Raw genomic sequence first — 22,594 nt, 5'->3', positions numbered from 1 at the left:
GTCCGTCCGTCCGTCCGTCCGTCCGTCCGTCCGTCCGTCCGTCCGTCCGTCCGTCCGTCCGTCCGTCCGTCCGTCCGTCCGTCCGTCCGTCCGTCCGTCCGTCCGTCCGTCCGTCCGTCCGTCCGTCCGTCCGTCCGTCCGTCCGTCCGTCCGTCCGTCCGTCTGTCTGTCCGTCCGTCCGTCCGTCCGTCCGTCCGTCCGTCTGTCCATCCATCCATCCATCCAGCCATCTATCCATCCATCTATCCATCCATCCATCCATCTATCCATCCATCCATCTATCCATCCATCTATCCATCTATCTATCTATCTATCAGGGGCGTTTCCTCCGAGGACGCAATGGAGGTAGTGCCTCCTCAAAATACTGGATAAGAAAAAAAAAGTAGTACAAATGCAAATATTACAAAATATAACATTAAAAAGTGTATAAATCACTCAGATTTCTAAAGAAACATTGTCCAACAGCGACACCAGCAGGTAAAGTTACAGCAGGAGTCCGCATCTCTCTCGCCTCCCCTGAGCTCATTGAGTTTTAACCAACAGACCAACTAAAGCGTGCGGTTAGTTTGGTGGGGGGTAACTGAGAATGAATCAGGGAAAATCACGTGAGAGGAGACAATGCCTCCATGGCGATATGATTTGGATCTGACTGGTTATGTTCGACTGTGATTTGTTCATGCGATAAATCCCGCCTCTTGTGTTTGTGTGCGCTGCAAGTTCGCAAATCAGTCTGAAAGAACTATATAATGGCGTTAATGGGAAGACAATTAAAAAAGTAAACAATTCACACACTTAGATATAACCACTTTGTTACATCAAAATAAGACTTAAAAAGGCCTGAAAACATGATCTGTGAGAGTTTTTAGTGAGTAATCAGCTTGGTCAAATTTAAAGTAAATCTCTGTGTCTGTGACCGTTATTTACTGAGCTTTGATGACTGATGATCTGAAAAATTCAGTTGAAAGTTAAGTATTAAAAAAATAGCTGAACATAAGTTCACGAATAAAATAAATTGTTTAAATTGTTACTGCCTTGAGTTATTATTTTGGAATAAATGTAAAATGCTTAAAAACACTAACTTGATGAGATTCATACTTGGCTTTAATACACAGAATATTGATTACAGTGTTAATGTAAAAATATAAAATATAATATTAAAGTTTATTTAACCAAGAAAATGTGACTGGGACTTGAATTTACATTTGATTAAACAAAAAGAAAAAAACTTTGAAAAGACTTTGAATTAACTTTGTATGTGGATTATTGAGTTATATAAATTTAACTGCTGACAATTTGACTTGATCCTGTGTTGAAACTTAGTCAGTCACAGTATTGCATTGATCATGGTTTCGGGTCTCAAACAACTGCCCTTTCCAGTGAACATAAGAATGAACGTGACTAGAATTATATTATCAAATGTGTCATATCATGTCTGGTGTATTAGGAGAGACACAGTATGACAAAACTGCATGACAGATAAAACTTCTCAGTATGTAAATTCAGAGGTCGTACAAAGTTTAATTTCATCTTTGAGCAACAGAAGATTACTGCATGCAATGAGTTACATACGCAAGTTGCAGAAATATGTTGACTTCAATGTAGAATGTATGGAAAGCAGATAAATGCCACTATTCTGAACACAGGTCTCTGAATACTGATATAGTTTGGGGGAGACTCACAGGAACACCACGAGTACCAGCAGCTCCAGACGGTCCTGCAGGTCCAGATTCTCCCTGAGAAATGTACGGGGTAGTGATTAATATTAGATGTTCAACAGATTAACAAACTGATAATAAACTGATAACTTTAGTACCTTTTCACCGTTGGGTCCCGCAGGACCATGGGGGCCGATTGGACCCGTTAAACCCTGGAAAGACACAAAGCAGCTTCCTCATCCACTCCTGTTCATAAACTTCAGTAGAATGATTAAAAAAGGCTCTTATTATCATCTCTACAGAAGAGCAGTTTGACAGAAATGACACACACTCATATGAATTCACACATGCATTCATCCAGAACTGAACTCATACTGGCATATTCATGCAGTTAACCCGCTGCAACACACACATGCTACTCAGGATTCATTTGGTTGATGTATTTAGTTATATCATGTAGACCAGTGTTGTCCAGTGGCTTGAAGGCTGCACAAGAAGTATGGCTTAATCATATTTCTTCTTATCGCCATTTGTAAACCAAATCAGACATGTAGTTCACTGTTCAGCAGTAGTTTGAGAAGCAGCTTTTACAGCAACACTGCACATGCACGCACACATACTGTGCACACACAGTGGGCCCTATTTTAATGATCTAAGCGCATGGTCTAAAGTGCACGGCGCAGGTGCACTCAGGGCGTGTCCGAATCCACTTCTGCTAGTTTAACGACGGGAAAACGGTCGGCGTGCCCGGCGTATGGTCTAAACGGGTTGTCCATATTATCTTAACGAGTAATGGGTGTTTTTTGGGCGTAATGTGCAATAAACCAATCAGAGTCTCATCTCCCATCATCTTTAAGAGCCAGTTGCGCTCGCGCCATGGCGGAATGTAATTTTTCATTTTTAAAAATGTTTGTGTGCTGCTGCGCGTCCCTGTTTGTGTAATAAGCAAAGTGTATGCGCGTTGTGCACCCACCTATAGGCGCATATTACTAACGCGCTCTTTAAATAAGAAAGAAAAAATATTGCGGCAGACTTTAGGCTAGGTTTGAGTTGGTCTATGGCGCAGCCTATTTTCAGTTCCTCAAAATAGCAACGCGCCAACAATGCGCCTGAACACACCTCTTTTTTAGACCAGCACGCCCATGAGCGCACAAATGGGTGAAAGACACCAGCCATCCATAGATGTAAAAATCAACCCTGTGTTAGTATCTATCAGAGGAAAAAAAAAGATGCTCAATATTCTTACTCTTGCGCCATCTTTCCCAGGAGCTCCTTCAGGTCCTTTCTCACCATTGTCACCCTGCGATACACAGACAGTCAAATCTTATGACTGATATCCATTACAGTACCTTCATCGCAGATGTCTGCACACACAGCAGTAAATAAGCAATTATGCTTTACTAGTGCTTTTCTAACATTTTCTAACATGTCATTTTATAACATTCTCCTAGCAAAGCAGCTGGAGCATCGATGAATCTCACCTTCATAATCAAGCAGTAGGTAACGGAACAACAGAGTTTCATGAACGTGAATTTCTCTTCATTTAAAAAAGACACAGGCCTAGTCTCATAGAGGGTGGAGCTGAATAAATATCACAGAGGTGTTTTGCCGTTGCACTTACTCTGTCACCCTTTGGTCCAGGAATGCCAGATGTCCCTCTCTCTCCAGGCATTCCCTGTAGTCCTAGAGGTCCCTGAGCACCAGGAGATCCCGCTGGGCCGACGGCACCCTACGGAGCACCAGATCTTTACAAGCTCATTGCGTCTCGAAGCACACATTAAGTGAAGGCTGTAGCATGTGTTATCATAAAGCATGTGAGTGAGTCAGGATTTGAGACCTCAGTACGGTATATTTTGCTGTATTGTGATCATGGTGATGCCTGTCTGTACTGGACTGACTGATCTGCTCACCTTGGGTCCGTCAGTTCCTGGAGTTCCTGGAAGACCTCGAGGCCCCTGGAGGCCCTGCGGCCCCACACCTCCTCTCTCTCCTGGGAAACCACGCTCACCCTGAGGAGGAAAAGCGGCGCAGGGCATTTTAATACACGACAATACCGAGTAATCACAAACCAAAGAGAAAGCATGGAGTTGAGACTCACGCGTGGTCCGGTGGCCCCTGCGGCACCAGCCTCTCCTGGAACACCCTGAATGAGCAAAGACAGACACGAGGCTTCATTACACATCTAAGTGCAGCCAGCAGAATAACATGTAGAGCAAGGTTTCCTCTTCTTCAAAGCAGCCACATTCAGGAACTCTCACCTGATCGCCAGGTTTACCGCCTTCACCAGGAGGGCCAGGAGGTCCGGGCAGACCCTACAAACATCAAAAATAGGTTTGTTCACAATGCTTTGACATGCAAACATATTGTTCAATTAAATTATTCATTATTTTATTGATAAAATAAATCTTCAAGTAGCACTACAGATCTATTTAAAGGATGTCCTTTGTAACCTCCATTAATCTTAGTATTATTTGCAGGACCTGGATGATTCCCTGAAACATACAGAAGCCTAAGTGATAGTTCTTTCAGAAAGACTCCCAGTAGCAGTTAATCGTGTCACTCATTTGTTCATTATGTCATATAATAATACTGTTACAGGTCCCGTATCATAATGTGCAAAGACATGATCTGAACTAATGCCCTGTTGGGATGGCACTTATTGCACATGATGATTTTATGATTTATTGTCCATATTTTTCCAGAAAATAAACTTTCTGAGATTAAAAATGTCTTTTTCAGAAGTGTCCTGGCCAAGATAAGTAGCCGCAAAATGGTTCAAATAACAAAACATCTGTACAAAAAATGATGTCTGTAAAAGATCATTTGCTTAGCTCATCCATTATAAAACACGGTCGGCTATTAACTGTGATGCAATTCAGAATGAAGAAATTCAGCTGGGAATCTTCTTCAGGTTAGTGGAAGAAAATGACTTCAAAAGCAATAAATCACTGATCAACGCCTGTAAATTCTGAAATGATCTCATGAGCTCCTGAGAAATAACTTACATCTAAAAAGGACTGAAGAGTAAGTACAACTTTATATTCAGTATTGTTTACATTTCTTCATTTATGATAATTAAACTAAATAAATTGTTAAATGTAGACAAATCATGAATCTTCTCACAATGTGTTTGTTGTCAAGAACAAGATCATACAGAGGTTCAAAATCATTTACCATCAACAGGAATATTAATGATCGACTTCAACAGTCATCCAGATGGATGGGAATAATTAGCTTTGCCTACAGAATGATTTTTTTTACAAATAAATATCTCTCATAATATTGCTGTTGCTGGAATTGTTAATGTTAACTGTTAAGTAACAAGCCGTGACAGTGAATTTACAATGACTGTGAAAGTAAAAAAGAGGCAACCTGCAACTGTTACCTTAAAGAGCTGATTTAACCCATAGAAATGAATGAATGGAGTTAGGTTGATTCGCTGATGTTAAACACTCTTCTTGATTTGAGTAAGACTAGCATGGAAACAGTTAACATTTGTCCATTGATCTGCACACTCACCTGAAAGCCAGAGGGTCCGGGCTGACCCTGCTCTCCTCTCTCTCCTGCAGGACCCTGTCAACATCCCATCATCATTATCAGTCTCTCATTCATAAACACGTAACGTGGACACGTGTGTATAGTGCAGACACACTTACAGCAGGTCCAGGGGGTCCGGCAGCACCCGTCTCACCGTCTTTACCGGGCAGACCCTGCAGAGGACAGAGATCAGTCACTCCATCACGACAGTGCAGAGTGTTGCATGATCAGAACTGAAGCTGAGGTGTGAAGAGCCTTTGTGCAGTTGCTTGTTGTATACATATTGTAATGCTGCCCTAATTACAGCATCAGACAGACAGCACGGATGTTAGACGACTGGGAAAACACCTCAAACCTTTTGGAGAAAAATCCTGAGGTTGATTACACTGGTTGTATGATTAGCCTCTTAAATGCACTATTGTGCCAGTATTTTCTTCAGAAATAGTGATACAGGTGTGTCCTCATAGTGCTGCAGGTCACTTATGTCAAGGCTCTGATCATTTAGGACGCCCTAATGGGGTTTTCTGCCTACTGTCCAGATCAAAATTGCCACACAAAGCATTGTCAAATGCTGCATATTTCCCAAAAAATGTTTTCAACTTCACAAGGAATAATCATTCACCAATCAAAACTGGTTCATGATAGCAGAATTAGGACGCAGCACTACATCATAAATAACCTGAAAATCACAAAAAAAAATTTCACAAGACCAGGCGCATCATATGGTTCAAACACTTTCCCCTCATGAATCCCAGACTCCAGGATAATAATGCTCAACACATCTGAGCTGAATCAATGAATCAAGAGTCAAAATGCCAAGGGTCTGCGTTTTCAGTTCTCCAGGTCATCATTCAATGTGTTGAACGATTCTAGTTAACTGGAAGTGTTTCTCTATTGCTTTGGATGTTTAACTATCAAATGACTTTATCAGTTGTGGACCAGTATCAGTACCAGTATCTCCTCTATCCATCTGCAACTGAAGCCACAAAGATGAATGATGAAATGTGCAAAACACATCCAGTTTACTATAATAGACAGACAGAGTCAAGATGATTTCCACCAAATTCACCCGTCAAACAATTAGAGACGGAGGAAAAAAGTGCACTGCAGTATGAATGACAACTAATGAGCCCCTCTATAGGACTCCGACCAAAATGTAAAACCACATTTTTATTTTATGCAAGCAGGCCAATACATGTCTTTTTAAAAGTGCTAGGACACACCAGACCAGCGTGCAACACATAACGGCACACTCAGTGTCACACAGTCCTCAAACAAAACTCTCCAATGTGTTTGAAAGAGTTCTCTGGCACTGAAACTTTGGCACATTCACAAGTTACATCCCTGACGACCTTCACCGGCAAACGACTGGTTTGTAGCTATGTAAAGAATCACTCAAGTATTCAATTATATTGTACATAGTCCACTGTGCTCTGTGCACATCACCATAACGCTTTGATCTGACTTGAAATACAAGCCAATCACTAGTTTTGGAAATAGCATGTTTTCTTTATAATATCTCACTTACTATTTTCCACTTAGTAAATTACCATTTATCCAAATGTATGTTTAGAAAAATGATAAAGTTGACTGAAATATACAAGATCAAATGTCCAGTTTTCTTTAAAACAAGCCACCGTTTTAGCCCTGGAAGAAAGAAATGACCAAGAAACCCTGCCAAGAGAGCTCGGCACTGCTAATGACAAGGACCAGCAGTTCTGGCCAAAGCTCAGTCACTTTGAAGATTAGTCAAGCTGTTCCTTTGTTTCGCAGTGTAGATGTGTTGAGGATAATAGAAAGCAAAGGGAGCAACTTACACGCAAACCAGGAGCTCCAGCGAGTCCCTTCTCTCCAGACTTCCCAGCCTCACCCTGCAGCGAGAGGAAGACGCCTGATATGAACTGCCGTCATTAAATAGTCATTAAGATGCAGAGTAATAATACATGCAAACGTGTTTACATAATAACAAAACTAATAACAAAAAAGAACAGTGATGTACACATTCAAGTTGCTGTAACACAAACAAGAGTTTTATTGTGTACATTGCCACCCTTGGGTCCAGGGAATCCCATCACTCCAGGCTGACCGCGAGCACCCTGAGGGCCTGGGGGTCCTGGCCGACCGTCTTCACCAGCAGCGCCCTACATCCTCAACAGAACACTGCAGTTATTCAGGATACAAACACACGACTGCAGCTCCTCTTAATCATGTGTGTGTTCGTCTTAAAGAACTGTGAGTCTTTTTGTGAGAGATCACATGACAGGAAGTAGGAAGTGAAGGACCCTCTATGGTATGTACACAAGAAGCAGCATGGCCTATGACCGGGGCCTGAGATTTTAAACAGAATCAGGACTTTGTGTTCACTCTTTTGTATCAGAGTGGATTGTATTTGAGTGGATAACTAACACACAGAGACTCTTCAAGGCTGTTTTTGGTGTGGAACCAATAGACTTTAGGCATTTAACAGACTAAGAGCTGGTTCACAAAGAACATGTTTTTCCATTTCACTATGCTACTTTTCCAAGTTTTGAATAAAACAAAGATTACTGGAGTACAGATTTAGAAGAAAAGTCTACTTCAGTCTTTCTGCTTCAAAGTTTCATGTCACTTGCCACTTCTTTCTTTGTAATTATTTGTAAGATTTACAAGCAATGTCTGAGTTTCTTCACCAACTATTTTTTTTCCATGTATTGTGATGTCTAAGGCTGACATCTAAAGAGCAGACTGTCAAAATTATAATTGCAATGGCCAAATTCACAATTAACCATAGAGTCAAAATATAAACAAAATAGTCGTGTAAAACAGCGTCTACTCACAGAGGGACCAACTTTGCCCTGTGGACCAGCATCACCTGGACGTCCCGTCAGACCCTGCATAGCCAGAATTATGCCAAGCATGTAAAATCAGTATCAAACCTGTTTGAGTTCACACTGCAGACAGATAGACTGATTTACCCGTGCACCAGGCAGACCCGGTTCTCCAGGCCGGCCAGGATCTCCGCTGGCTCCCTTCGGCCCTGACCCTCCTGGAGCTCCACGCTCGCCCAGAGCGCCCTGCAGCACAAACACACGCCACACAATGGCAGAAACTGAACTCATGCTGTTATCAAGTAATACATGATATGCTTTCATAACCATGCGCTAACTAATCATTTGTTTGCAATGTAGTAAAATGGAGTCTAGACTGAAGGGCACAGAGCTGCATATGGCGGAAGACATTTTGACAAAAGCCACCATCACACATTACATCTCGTTGATTGCTGTAAAATTGTTGAATTGCCCTTTCTGCCAAATGTTAAGATACCATTCACACATCGGAACCAAAATACCGCTAAACTCTCTGATGTCAATCACCGGAAATTACCTTTAAACTGCATTTTCTTCATCTGCGACATGAGAAACACAGCTGTCAGAACTTTACTTTGTCAGTAATTTACTGGTAACGCTACTTCTCTTCCAGGCACATTGCCAGAACTTATTTACCAAAATTTCTTAACATGATCTCTGAACAGTAAAATGCTATTTTTCCTGAAAGACTGTACGTGTGATATGTATTACGAACATGTGAGGCATCTCACCTTTGGACCAGCCAGACCATCTTGTCCAGGAAAACCTCGATTACCAGGAGCTCCCTGCAGAAAACATGTCATCCTTGTTTAATGTTATTTATAACATGATGCAGTATAAAGCTTCATCTCAAAGAACTACACCAGCCCCATCTAACCGATCTAAACTGTCCTTAAGAGAGCTGATTAACACCTCCGTGTATTTCCTCGTATGGGTCACATATAGAAGGTAGCAAAGACTCAAGAAAAGCAGTTGAAGTTCATATGTATTAAGAAGAAGCTGTGTCTTACTCTCTCTCCAGACGGCCCGAGGGGTCCAAGAGCACCAGGCTCTCCTCTGGGTCCTCGCTTCCCTTCCTCTCCAGCAGGGCCAAGGGTACCTTGAGACCCAGCGTTACCCTAAACAAACCATCCTTTATTTAAAACCCACATTTTCATTTAACTATGACAGCCGTAAGGCAACACATTTAACTCACGTAAAGCACTAGCCAGCTGCTGAACTTTCATACACTGCAATCTCTGACAGATACGCTAAAAGCCTTTACATTCACATACACAGCACAAAAACACTGATAGTAGGTTTAAATGCTATGGACTGTAAAATTAATAGATTGGTTACTTTTAATTTAAATTATTTAAAAAAAAATTCTACAAAACATGGGATCATTTAATTATACACATCGAGAAGAATGTAGTCCTCCCTCTTTGGCACCCTCTCCCTTTTTTTTATTTGTTTTTTGTTGTTTTTTTAAGATAAGAGATGGTTATATTGGAATGGGGCTTTATGGGAAGAAAAAGTGAAAAATGAATGAAAGAATGAAAGTGTTTTTGTCACTGAATACTTCCAATGTACCTTGTTCTGAAAAAAATATATAATTAAAAAAATATATATTAAAAAAGTAACATTTTAACATGTTAAAAAGAAATGTAAACTTTAAGAATTATGTTCATATGACATTTCTTTAAGTTAGCAAACATTCTTTATGAAAGAAGTGTTTACAGTCCATTCGCTCCTTGTATTTCAGCTTTGTTTGTAGAATACAGTGCTGCAGATTATGAAGTTTTTATTTATGAAGTTAAATGACTATGAATAACTTCTAGTGTGAATGTAAGGAACAGAACTCACAATTTCTCCTTTAGGACCAGCCTCACCCTTGAACCCTGCGAGACCCAGATCCCCCTAAAGACAAACACACACCAAAGTCAGACAAATTAGTAAATGTATTCTCATGATCTCATCTATTATCAGCATTTTCAGAAATAGACCAGAAGATGTTCTGAATGAAGTTTCCTGATGGGATTGAAGGGTCTATGGTTAGAAGTCTTTTTTTTTTTCACTATAAAGATGTATAGTTATTTTTTTTCAACACCAAAAATACTGTCATTAATAAAAATAAGAACAAAATTACAAACAATAAGACTATATATACTGTATATATATATATATATATATATAGACAATTATATATATTGTCATATCAACCAACCCTGGAAAGGTTTAATGTGTGTTAAATAAAACAGATCTGTGAAATGTTTAAGTGTGCATTATGGCACAGGGCAATACTTCATTTACCACATTGTCACATTGAACTCATCTCTAAGCTGGAGAGTTTAGCTCATCTACACACTCTGATACACTTATCATAAGAGTCCCTGATGATGTCATGGTTTTGTGTTTGCTTTGGTCATTTGCGTACGGTGTATGAAACCACAAGAACTCACTCAGTAATTTAAAGTAGTCTAAAGCAGTTTAATGTACAGTCAATCAGTCATTCTTGCTAAATAAATGTCTGGCTTTATTTTGCAGAGGAGAATGCTTGACTGAAGACTATCCCTTACTCACTGGTGGAAGATCATTTGAAATGAACACAGAAACTCACAGACTGTCCCTTCGGCCCCAGAGGTCCAGTCGCTCCCTGAGGTCCAGGAGGGCCGCGAGGGCCTGGGAAACCAGGAGCGCCAGCTATGCCTGGAGCACCCTAAGAGACGACACAGATGAGTGTGTGAAAACAGGTTCACAAAGAACTCCAGTCCCTCACTTTATCTACTGTGCTGCTTTGAGAGAATCAAATTAATGCAAGTGTTTCTCACAAAAATTCCTGAAACAGGAATGATGTTCAGATGAACTATTAAAGAACAGCTCATTCCCAGTGGATCACAAATATACTAAATCTTATGGCTCTTTACATGCACATGTACGTACCACTGATCCTTTGGCTCCGGGCAGGCCATCAGTACCAGGGTTACCCTGCAGATTGAGTGAGAGCACACAGTCAGAGAGTCACCGTGAAGAATAGAACAAAGGTGTTTCCTCCTACACATCCAACAAGATTTAAGCAGCAATATTTTTGTTTAATCTATTTTTGTTAAGTCTCTCCTCAGCAAAACTCCAGCATAAATGTAGAATTACCAAGTCAAAATAAAATGGATTCAATTCAGCAGCACAATTCCTGGCATCTGTCCACAGTACACTTCACCACTGCTGACTTCAGGAGGAATGCAAACAGCTACATTGCTTGCTTTCCTGAGATGATGGACAAAATGAACCAATTTTCTCCCATCAACCACTGGGGGGTCGCTGTGTCTTGTTGTGCTTACTGTGTGCTTTTCTTCTGAATCTGATTTCCTGTTCTTGTCTTCTGCTGATTGCCTCTAATAAGTCTTCATGTATTCTTTGACTGTCCAGTCCAATATAATGCCTGTATAATACAGTACCTGTAGCGATCCATCCATTATGATCACATTCACTGCTCAGAACCTTTGAGCCAATTATCTTAGCTGTAAATGTCATGTGACGAATCACTCTGGAGTTGTGAGAAAATGACGTCAAGAAAACATGGACTGGAACACACAGTCCTGTACCCTTCACTGCCGTCCATCCTGAGCGGTGGCATCAATGACAGATATTTCTTCTTTAAACCATCAGCTGGTGGAAATGAGATGTCCAAATCCAAAAGGAACTTAATGTAAGATTGAGACTGCTGAGTAAACTCTGCCCACCATGATGGTTTCCACTGGTTTGGCTGGTCTAGTTGAACAGTTTAGAGTTTAGGTTTTGGACACCATTCATCTGGTCAGGCTAAACCAGCTTATGCCAGAAAACCAAATCTTGACCTCTGCTCTTTCTTGCAGAGAAATGGTGTGGTCATTAACATCGACATCAATCATCAACGGCACGTCATGAGTCAAAGTCATGCTGCATCTGCAGGGCGTAACTTAATTTAATTGGCCATGTCAACAGCAGAATGTTTCCGTTATCCAAAGTGACATACGACACCTCTGGAGTAACCTGAGGGGTCTCTGACGTCGTTCAAGGGCACAGTGAGGATGGTGATCGAACAATATAGTAATTTTAGTCATTTTCGATTGTTGTAAGACAATAGTAATTTTTTAGCGGTTACTCACAGAGACTCCAGAAGGTCCTGAAGATCCGGGGACACCAGACTCTCCGCGGGGTCCTTGTGCTCCCTCAGGTCCACGGGCTCCGGTAGGTCCTGCTTCACCCTATGAAGGAAAAAACAACATGATACATACTGCTTACACACGACTATTTCTTCTCAAGATCAGCAACATTTTCAAATGTCATTTCTAGAGCCTGGGTTGTACATTCATCTGTATTCATTTGGTCATAAAAAGTGGTCTAAATAGCAGAAAAATGAGAATCTGAATGACCTTACAGTCTGATATTTGATGGTGAATACGACGGTTTCTCAAAACATTCGTGAATTGCTATTATTATTTGTATATATCTATGATAATGTCTAATTTGTGTCAGAGAAAGGAAGAATTAGGAGAAGTCACACCTTAGCACCGGGAGATCCTGGGAAACCGGGAGCGCCAGCCGTACCAACTGGACCCTGTTAAGACAAACAACACGAATTGTACACAGTGCTTCAGTTACTCGAACAATCCTCAAATAAAATGAACATTCATGCAGAGTTACTGCAACAGATGATGAAGCCTCAAACCTACAGGAGGACCAGCAGCGCCGGGTGAACCATCATTCCCACGAGCACCCTGATCAAACACAACACCACAGACATTTCAAATTATCAACATCCTCACAGAATCCACAAGCGTTTTGGTGAAACACTTCATCTTGTGATACTAGCTATCATTTTATTATCGTTTATCGAGACACAGCATATAGATTTGTGGGATCAGCATCAACAGCCATTGCGAGAAGAGGGCAAAACACTAATCTAATCAATTACTTTATTACTGAAACAGTAGATGCTGTATATTTCAACTCATATTAACATATGCTGCTGTACTATTGTTGTGTGACAGATTCTGGTTTTGTTCCATTTAACTAGAGTGGCTAGAAATGTTAACGCACAAAAAGAAATACGTCATATTGCTTACTTCCCACGTCTGAGAATGAGATGCATAGGCAGAACAAGCCAACCAGTGCGGTAGTGCAAATGTGGGGTCAGAAACATGACAAGAGGAAAACATGACGCAGACACTAACTTATTATCTACTGAGACAGATATAGAAATACATTTATAAAATATCAAATATCTGTCAGTGTGCTACAGAAGAAAGAAAGAAGGTTAATGAAAAAGTGAGTGATTCTTACAGCAGCTCCGGATGATCCTGGACGCCCCCGTTCACCAGGTAAACCACGTGGGCCCTGAAGAAACACACACACACACACACACACACACACACACACACACACACACACACACACACACACACACACACACATACACAAATAAATAATTTATTAAATGAATATGAACTGTCTCAGATGTCAATAGTGGGATGTAGAGAGCAGCTCAGATCAAGTTCATATTGAGATCTGAGCACAGTTTGAGATACTGAAACAGTCTCCATTTGATCTCATTACTGTCTGTGAGTTGTTAAGAGATCTCATGTGCGTTTGCTCTTTCCTGTGGGGGAAATTTGGTTGCAATATTTGTAATGCCATATTTATTCACTTTCCTAATGATAATAATAATAAGATTTATTTATATAGCGCCTTTCCAGTGCTCAAGGATGCTTTACAGTAAAGATACAATTAGAAAAGAAAAACATCAATGTAATAAACAAAACTGACAAACTCTAGTACAAGTGAAAATTTTGAATGAAACACAATGAGAAAACGGGACGTAAAATACGAAAGATAACACTCAGAAAACAAAGGGATGTAGGACATAACTTACAAATGAGAACATTCAGAGAACAGGTGAGTTTAAATTCAGACATATTATTGACACAGCAGAGAGACTGACAGTCTGGGTGCAGCAACACTGAATGATCTATATTGGTTTCAGCATTTTTGACACTAATGAAATGACGGAGGTGAGCAGTGTGGCGTAACTGAAAGAATGCTGATTTGGTGAGAGTTAATATGAGCCTGAAAGGAGAGAGATGAATTGGAAATAAAACCTACATTTTTAACAGTACAAGATGATCTAATAAGAGTACCAGCTGTCTCACAAGATAAGTCATTAGGAGTGCTAGTGAGTGACTGGGTTCCAACAATAATAAACAGTTTTATCCATGTTTAGTTTCAAATAATTAGAGGTTAGCCGATCTTTTATTTCATTCTTGTCTCATATATGCTGATGAGCGTGAGCCCATGGCAGTCTGTTTAACAGCGTCTGAGAGCTTGAGATGATCTGACTCTGACACACTGCCAGGAGAAATTAAATGTTTACCGTGTGTGTACTGATGTTTATTTGAATCTGACATCGGTTCAGGTGTTTAAAACAAACTGCAGCTGCATGTGTGTTAGGAATACAAATTTATTCCAGAGAAACAACTGAGGTTTCTAGTTACAGCTGCAGTCATTTGTACAGGACAGCAGTTGAGCGCAAACACCTACCATTGGTCCAGGAGCACCACTTTCTCCAGGAGACCCGGCCTCACCCTGACAGAGACAGACAGAGAGAGAGAGATGGATCGAACCGAGCATCAAACCCTGAACTACCCATATATGTAATGGTGGAAATGTGATTTGTGAAAGTCATACTTTTGACCCAGTGGCTCCGGCCTCTCCTTTAGCACCATCAAGACCTGAATAACCCTACAAACACACCACATTTCAGTGATACTGTCATCACAGTGATGCTAAATGATGACATTACTATAGTGCTGAGGTGAGACCCTACAGGCAAAACCATTGGGTCATTCCGTGTCAACTCAACCAGAGGTCCCCGGCTCTAATTTTTGATTTTATTAATATTTTTTCTGAAGAAAGATGAACATGTATAGTGAGGAAAGCCAAAATATTAAATGTCATTAATGTAATTTTAAATATTCCTCTTTAAAAGAAAAGAAGTATCATCTTTGTGTAAAGTGACCCAAATTTGGTTTTTGACCACTGAAAATGTGTACAATTGAACAGTTTAGCCCTGGTCCACATTGAGATCCCAATATATCCAGAAATGAACTATACAGGGCCTTAAATATGAAAATGCCAAAAGGAAAGTTTGTTAAGACCCAATGTCTAAAAGCACATTAAGATATCTTTGTTACTTCTTGAGTTACAGACATGCAAACTTTGGAGAAAAAAACTTGAAAAGTGCTCTTTCCCTATTTTTGAACTGTCACCATTGGCCCATAATGCAACAAAGCAAACATATTTTACTAATAGAGCTGCTAATATCTGTGGAAAAATAGCATCATGATGCTGTCATCTTTCTGAAGTAATTTTTACCATCCTGTAATTTGGCTCTGAATCTCAGGTGAAAACTGTCTTTTTGACCCCCCTCTACACAATACTGCATTGCTCCATAAATATACATCTGTGACATTTAATATTTTGGCGTTCCTCACTATACACTTTTATCTTTCTTTAGAAAAAATATTAGCAAAATCTAAGCTGAGAAAGTTTCTGAAATTTGACACGGAATGACCCCATTGCTTTTTCACGCATTGGTCAGATTTTTAGATTTTGGTCTATTTTGCTTTTACAGCAAGTCTTCTTTCATACTAGTGTAAAGGAAACATCCAGAATATGCATTTAAGTGTTTATTTTATCAGTCTTTATATATTTGCATCCATAGATTTAAATTTCAGCCCATATCTTTAAAGATATTTTTCTCCACTTCATGAGCACTTACATACACCAAAACCTAACATTTTTATTCCTGTCTATATTCTGAAGGAATATATAACATTTGATTTGTACTATTTTTCCCCCAAAAATCTGGTGAAAATTGAGTTTTGTAATACTTCTAAGTTTTAATGTACTGTGATCAAGCACCTGGGGAAGTCGATAGTTAAGAGTGTTTACCCTATTCACCTGTAGTGTCTGGCCTTAAGAGACTGACCACAAAAAGATCAGGTGATGAAAAAGTGCACTAACTCTGTGTCCCTTGATTCCAGGTAGACCTGGTGTCCCTGGGAATCCACGAGCTCCCTGTGTTGAGAGAGAGAGAGAGGTATGAGGTGAGTGGAAGTATTCAGACGTCTCTTCTTTCTTTCTCTGGCCTGCGGCCACAGCAGCGTCTCACATCTGGGCAAAAACTTGAGAGCCGCGGGCAGCAGTCACTGCATCGCTGTTCTTCTCACATGGATCAAGCACTTTAACACTGTTTTCATTTAAAATGGTTCACCTGAGGCCCGAGAGGTCCACGTTCACCAGCTTTCCCAGGTTTGCCAGCTTCCCCCTACAAGTGAAACACAGTGATTTCGTACATGAAGCTTAAAATGAAACTCTGAGCACAACTTGTTCGAGTGAGCGCTACTGTACTCAAATGTCATCTTGTGGCAGAAAAGTGTAACTACAAACCCAACAGGAAATGAAAGATTTGCATTCATGCTTCAACATCAGAGCCACAGTTGGCCGTGAACAAATGCTTAGAAAATCTATCATTTTGATGCATTTTTCACATTTATCTATTTCTAAAGTGCTTTATACTATACAGATTGCTTCACAGTGATAAAAAGTATAATAACAGCAGTAATGTTGTCAAATTCATCAATTAGGAAAAAAATTCAGTTTCAGCTGTCATTATTCAGATCAGTTCAATTCAATGTTATTTTAGTATCATTGAGATACAATTGTAATCTTTATTAATATTTTGAATCCGTTTTTATTTTTGTTGCCTCGATAAGTAGCTGAAATAAATGTTTTATGATATATAATATCCTGATTCGGTTCAAATTTTGTTCTCATCCAATATTGTCAGTGCAGTAAAATCGATTATTTAAACTTAATTTAAAAGGCATCTGCTGCTGTTCTGACACCAGTGACTTTAAGACACAGAAATCTTTCAGCACGGTGTGTGCGTCATGTGTGATGTGGGCGAGAGAAATGGAAGGAATGGAGTCTGAAGAGAAGAACAGCTGGAGACGCCAGAACAGAGAAAAACACCTTGGCGCACGTTTCAAGAGGGGCCGATGAGAAAGTGTTGGGTGGATGATTTGGTCGTTTGTCTTTACAGAACACATTCTTTTACTATGTGCATAAAGAGTATATGTGCATTTACGCTATGAGGACGAATCAGATAACAGTGTAAGCAGGTCAATCACACTTACAAACGCGCCGCTGGATGTTCACGTGAGAGTACTTACATCATCTCCTGGTTTTCCTGGGGGACCAGAGGGGCCACGAGGACCCATTGGGCCCTATCAAGAGAAAACAGAAATCTGAGATTAGAGAGGATGGGACATGTGAATGATTTGAGATACGAGTGAAAACTCCATGCTTGGTGAGAACAACGCTGAAGTGTATTCAGTGCTGATTTTGTGGTCTGTGAACTACAAAAATACATAAACGAGTCCAGCGAGCCGTGTGCACCTCGCTGACCTAAACACAAGATCTAGAGGCTTATTTCAATTAGAATTATTATGGCTAAATGAAGTGGCATTTGCACACTGGGAGACTGAGTGTAATGGTCAGTAATGAGGTCTTTTATGAAGGGCGTTTCAGGTCTTTTGGATACGTACGAAGGATCCGGGCTCTCCGGCTTCTCCAGGGTTGCCTTGAAATCCTTGTGGGCCCTGCAGCAAAAACGAGACCAAATTAACATCACAGATGGTGCATTCAATCTCATGCCAGAAACAATATTTATATGATCAGTAAGTGTACAGTGAGAAGAAGTACTATTAGACTGCTGGAGCAAAAGCTGCTTTGTTTGCTTGACAAACTTTTTCCAAGATTATCACTTGGTTTTCATGTAGCCCTTGATATAAACAGTATAATTAATAACAAGAAAGCATTATTTCACTTAAAACAAAACTCTACTTTTAAAGAAAAATATCAAAAACATATTCTCTGTGTAAAGAAAAGAGATGAAATGAATTATCTGTTTGCATGATGGTAGAATGAGGACAAAGCCCTACGGCTTACAGAGAGGATGAAAGTTACTAGTGCTAACCTGCGTGTGTGTGATATGTTATTATTATCTTCGGGAAGCAAAGTATCATCTTACACACACTATTTTTGCACATCTTTCACAGGATAAAAACACACTGACTCTATTTTACAGCTGTGTCATTACTTATTATGGCATGTGTCACAGGGATGAGGTGTTTATAGAGGAAATACACTCACAGGAGCTCCATTGGGGCCTGGTGGTCCTCGAGGACCCATCGGACCCTGAAGAACAAACAGAATAACAACAGAAATCAGGGAATGCGTTCACTGCCGTTGAGCAGATGCTGCTTTGTAGCTGTGCTGTCCTAATGTGCTTTTGTGCGATCTGTTGAGAGTGTGGTGTCTGCTGGTGTTCATGGGAAGCCCTCAGGACAACAGAGCGACTCGCTGAGGCAGAAACACTTAGAGAATTCCACACACTCACTCCAGCTTCACACGCAGGAAATCAGCTTTGGTGCTCTGAAGCCTTGTGACTTATGACCAATTAAATGTTTCCGAGCTTTTACACCAGTGACATGAAGAAAAGCGTCAATCAGTACACACCGAATCCACTGCAGGATAATAATTCATCTGAGAAAAAACCATCAGCCATGCTCAAACAGATAATAATCATAATGGTTCTGAAGCGGGTGATTTTCCAAATTATAGAGCTTCTTCTTCATTCTTATTGAGGAGCTTTTGCATTTGAGTATTTGTAATAATATTTGACGTGTTACTTTTAAACGTAGCTGACTCATGCATGCACTAATATTTACTAGAATTTAGGTAGCTTCTCCTGAAACCACAGAAAAATCTCAGTCGACACAAACTGAAATAGAGCCGAGCTCCTGAATGACGCTTATTGTTTAAAGAGACGGATATATAAGTGAATGCAGTGGGAGTTTCCTGGAATGATTAAAACACTCTGTGTCCCTGAACGTCACATCGCTGGGCGTCTGAAGGCTGAACGTGGGGCTTATGGAATCTCTTTATGTCAATCAGGACAAACAGCAAAGTACACACAAATACAGTTTCAGATGTTTGCATGCTGAGAAAAAAAAGTAACATTTTGAGAGCCATCTAGATTAGCTGAAGAGCATTAAAATAATCCATTTAAATTATATTCCTTTTGTTAATTACTTTTTAGTTTGTTTTATTTCACAAAATTTAAAACATAATGCAGAAAAGCCCATAAAGACTTATTCATACACATTTCAAAACTGTTAAGCATAATATACACAAAAAAGCCATAGGCTTATTTTCATTGTGGTCCTCGGTATTTCAACAATGGACAAACAAATCATAAATGGAGTGCAATCAACATCCAGTTCATAAACTCACCAAACAAAATTCTATAAATCAATTGTAAAAAAAAGCCATTTTTAACTTCCCTTCTAAAAATACTATCAACTTGTATCTGTTTAATACACCCAGGTAAATTATTCCAGGCAACAGAGCTAGTATATAAAAAAAACAAATTTTCCCATTGCACTCTTAAACCTACAAGGATAAATATCATTACTACTTGCCCTTGTAGAGCCTCTCTTACAAGTACATAATATTCTAACAAATACCTTGGAGCACTTTTCTTTAATATCTTATACACTATCACCAATTTAAGAAAAATTATCCTTTTTCAACTTAAAAAAAAAACGATTTCCCTATAATGTTCATCTCTCAAATGCTTCTGTGGATGTACTTTCAATATAATCCTACACAACTTATTTGAGTAGTCTGCAATTTTCTTTTCAATTTCTTTGTAATACCACAAAATGTTGCAGCGTAATCATAGTGTGACTGCACTAATGCACTACCTAACATTTTTAAGGTTTGAGTATCTAAGAAAACCACCTGACTAGCTAAAAAATTTAATTTGATTACAGCTTTTTGAATGGGCTAATTCAATTTTTAAACAAGATAATCAAATCCGTTTTTACTGAGTCTACCTTCAGCCCTTACAGTCCTCATGTACCTGGTCATGACAACAGCATTCTAGTTCAAAACATACATTAAGCTGCTAGCAAGTGCTTGTGAAGTTCACTGCTTGTGAAACCATCAATGGGACTAGTTTTCTGGTTTTATCTGGCTGTCAACTGGGTGGGATTTTTTAACCCTTGTGCTGTGATGAAAATCTCCTGATCTTGGAACTGACTGATCGTAGGCCTCACTGATCTGACCTTATGATGGGCCAATAGGGTCAATATGGGGATGATGATTTCAACTCATCTGCTTTCTGCCAATTCCACAAACACACATTAAAAAAAAACTATTAACTAACAGTTATAACAATTATCTAAACTTCCATATAGTTCGGAGAGGTCGAAGTGAATTACTAGGGCGACTGCAGGCTTCATTGCACAGGATATGATTTATAGAAGACCCAGACTTTTGCTCAGTGCTGCACTTGTGAGGTGTTGAGTGTTTTTCATTCCAAATGCCTCACAAATGCATCGTTTATGCTGTCTGAAATGGTTACATGCAAATCTCAAAATGCTTTTATGATAAGAAATTAATGTAAATACAGACAGTGATGCGTCAAAGAGCTGTAAACAAATGGGACAAATGATCTGATACAGTTTGACCCAAAGAGATCTGTGCATTAGTGTGAATGCAGCTGATTAGAACTATCATGTCATCAATAATAATCAAGCTCACACTTTAGTTCACTGAACAATTCTCACTATTAACTAACTAATAACTATGACTTTTGCCTCGGTAAACTCCTAATTTGCTGTTTATTAATAGTTAGTAAGGTAGTTGTTAAATTTAGATATGGGGTGGATTAAGGGATCTAAAATATGCTCACGCAGAATAAGCGTAATAAACAGCCGGTATGCTAGTAATATGCATGATAATAAGCAACTTGCTAATAGTGAATAGTGTTCTCTAATCTAAAGTGTTACCGTAATCAAACATCAGTAATGCTGAAAAAAGGATAACACTTTACAATAAGGTCTCATTTGTTAACAGTACTTAATGCATTAACCAACATGAACTAACAAAGAAGCATATATTTGTATCGAGAATCGCTGGTAATGAGCAGTGACATTTTACACTAACCCTTAGTGTTTACTGCTAAAACAAAATAAGAACAAGATGCATTATAATCAGACTATTACACTATGAATTGTAAACTAAGCAAAACATGAGGCCAGCTCTATGCAGTACAATTTTCAATAGCAAAATTACGATTATAGAGAGATGCCATTGCAAACGTTCAGGTGTGACGCTCACCATTGGTCCTTGCATCACCCCCATCTGTGCTCCTCCAGCTTTGTCATCAAATCCACCAGCCATCTGAGCAGCAAAGTTCTGAAAAAGAGCAAAATCATTCAGCATCGTCAAAATGTAAAACGTAAATACAATCCACAAGTCCACATATGCCTAAAATACTTTCCACAGATACACACATGTGGCTTGCTGTCTGCTCAAGCTCTACATTCTCCTTAGGCTACTTCATTAACAAAGGTTGATTAATATACAACAGAAGCAGCGCTGGAGGTGAAGTGTTTGCCACAGTCTGAAAAGCTCTTCTCTTCTCTTACTGCTGTCAGAGTATCTGCTGAATGCAGGTAAAGGACATGTGGCATCTGTCAAACTCTCACACCCCCCTTTCTTTTTCATCCTATTTCTCTCACCCTTAATCTGCCTGTGTTTGCTCACTCCCGTCACAATCAGCTGACAGCGTATTTCATATTTCATTGCATTTCCGTAGGTGAGTATCATCTGATTTGTGGTTCAGGTCCCTTTTTTTATAGTCATATGGAGACTGACTGTGTCTATAAATCTCACAAATACTTACTCCACCAAGGCCTGGAGGTCCGTTTGGCCCAGGCGGTCCAGGAGGGCCGGGGTTTCCAGGGGTCCCCGGCTCACCATCTCTGCCACGGGGGCCTGGATTTCCCTAAAGACAGAGACAGAGAAATGCAATAAATGACTTAAGATTAATTAAGATCTTGAGATTAATTCATGAAAATAACCTCATAACAAATATGTTCCTCTCTTATAAAACGTCTTGTTTTCTGTGTGTACTGCCCTGGTATGTCTACTTCACTTCATTTATTTGTCAGTCTAGAGAAAATCCCAAGAGGAGCCTGAAGCACAACAGAAAGTCTGACAGGAAGTGGAGCCCACCTTCTCCCCCTGCTCTCCTCTCTCTCCTCGTGGCCCTTGTTCTCCTGGTGGTCCCTGTTTGGTAAAGGAGAGAAAGTAAACGGTGTGTGTTTCTGAGCATGCTGCAACACCACTGCTAAAGCAAACCTAGAGAATCCCAAGAATGCCAAAGTTTTTGTACCATAGGACCGGCTGGTCCCCTCGGTCCCACAACCTGGGGGAAAAATCAATAGAGCGTCAGTGTTAATTACTGGGAGAGGCTTTACCATTTCAAACAAACACGAGAAGAAGATAAAATCCACAGAATCCACTGAGAAATCTGTCAGACTTCATTAGTGCCGTGTTGACGGATCACTGTGGCAGTTTCAGGGTGAAGTAGCTGACACACACACACACACACACACACAC

General features: G+C 39.9%; 1 protein-coding gene across 2 annotated transcripts in view; it reads right to left on the bottom strand.

The window, feature by feature from the left end:
- Nucleotides 1–22,594, bottom strand: part of LOC107675326 (collagen alpha-1(II) chain-like) — a 41,712-nt gene that overhangs the window by 12,915 nt on the left and 6,203 nt on the right. For both annotated transcript variants that reach the window (XM_016469624.1, XM_016469625.1), the window contains 32 exons: nt 22,208–22,261; nt 21,876–21,977; nt 21,308–21,385; nt 18,272–18,316; nt 17,665–17,718; nt 17,290–17,343; nt 16,329–16,382; nt 16,079–16,132; nt 14,741–14,794; nt 14,594–14,638; nt 13,340–13,393; nt 12,730–12,774; nt 12,561–12,614; nt 12,163–12,261; nt 10,961–11,005; nt 10,638–10,736; nt 9,884–9,937; nt 9,049–9,156; nt 8,770–8,823; nt 8,147–8,245; nt 8,009–8,062; nt 7,235–7,333; nt 7,010–7,063; nt 5,312–5,365; nt 5,175–5,228; nt 3,914–3,967; nt 3,754–3,798; nt 3,566–3,664; nt 3,277–3,384; nt 2,902–2,955; nt 1,814–1,867; nt 1,680–1,733 (listed from right to left, as the gene is read on the bottom strand). In XM_016469624.1, the coding sequence (XP_016325110.1) occupies nt 1,680–1,733; nt 1,814–1,867; nt 2,902–2,955; nt 3,277–3,384; nt 3,566–3,664; nt 3,754–3,798; nt 3,914–3,967; nt 5,175–5,228; nt 5,312–5,365; nt 7,010–7,063; nt 7,235–7,333; nt 8,009–8,062; nt 8,147–8,245; nt 8,770–8,823; nt 9,049–9,156; nt 9,884–9,937; nt 10,638–10,736; nt 10,961–11,005; nt 12,163–12,261; nt 12,561–12,614; nt 12,730–12,774; nt 13,340–13,393; nt 14,594–14,638; nt 14,741–14,794; nt 16,079–16,132; nt 16,329–16,382; nt 17,290–17,343; nt 17,665–17,718; nt 18,272–18,316; nt 21,308–21,385; nt 21,876–21,977; nt 22,208–22,261 (2,088 nt within the window). The remainder of the gene's footprint in view (nt 1–1,679; nt 1,734–1,813; nt 1,868–2,901; nt 2,956–3,276; nt 3,385–3,565; nt 3,665–3,753; nt 3,799–3,913; nt 3,968–5,174; nt 5,229–5,311; nt 5,366–7,009; nt 7,064–7,234; nt 7,334–8,008; nt 8,063–8,146; nt 8,246–8,769; nt 8,824–9,048; nt 9,157–9,883; nt 9,938–10,637; nt 10,737–10,960; nt 11,006–12,162; nt 12,262–12,560; nt 12,615–12,729; nt 12,775–13,339; nt 13,394–14,593; nt 14,639–14,740; nt 14,795–16,078; nt 16,133–16,328; nt 16,383–17,289; nt 17,344–17,664; nt 17,719–18,271; nt 18,317–21,307; nt 21,386–21,875; nt 21,978–22,207; nt 22,262–22,594) is intronic.

The sequence above is a fragment of the Sinocyclocheilus anshuiensis genome, unplaced genomic scaffold (assembly GCF_001515605.1).
Source record: "Sinocyclocheilus anshuiensis isolate Anshui unplaced genomic scaffold, SAMN03320099.WGS_v1.1 scaffold1948, whole genome shotgun sequence".
Lineage (NCBI taxonomy): Eukaryota > Metazoa > Chordata > Actinopteri > Cypriniformes > Cyprinidae > Sinocyclocheilus > Sinocyclocheilus anshuiensis.
Note: the sequence above shows the minus strand (reverse complement) of the source record. Positions and strands in the feature narration are given on the sequence as shown.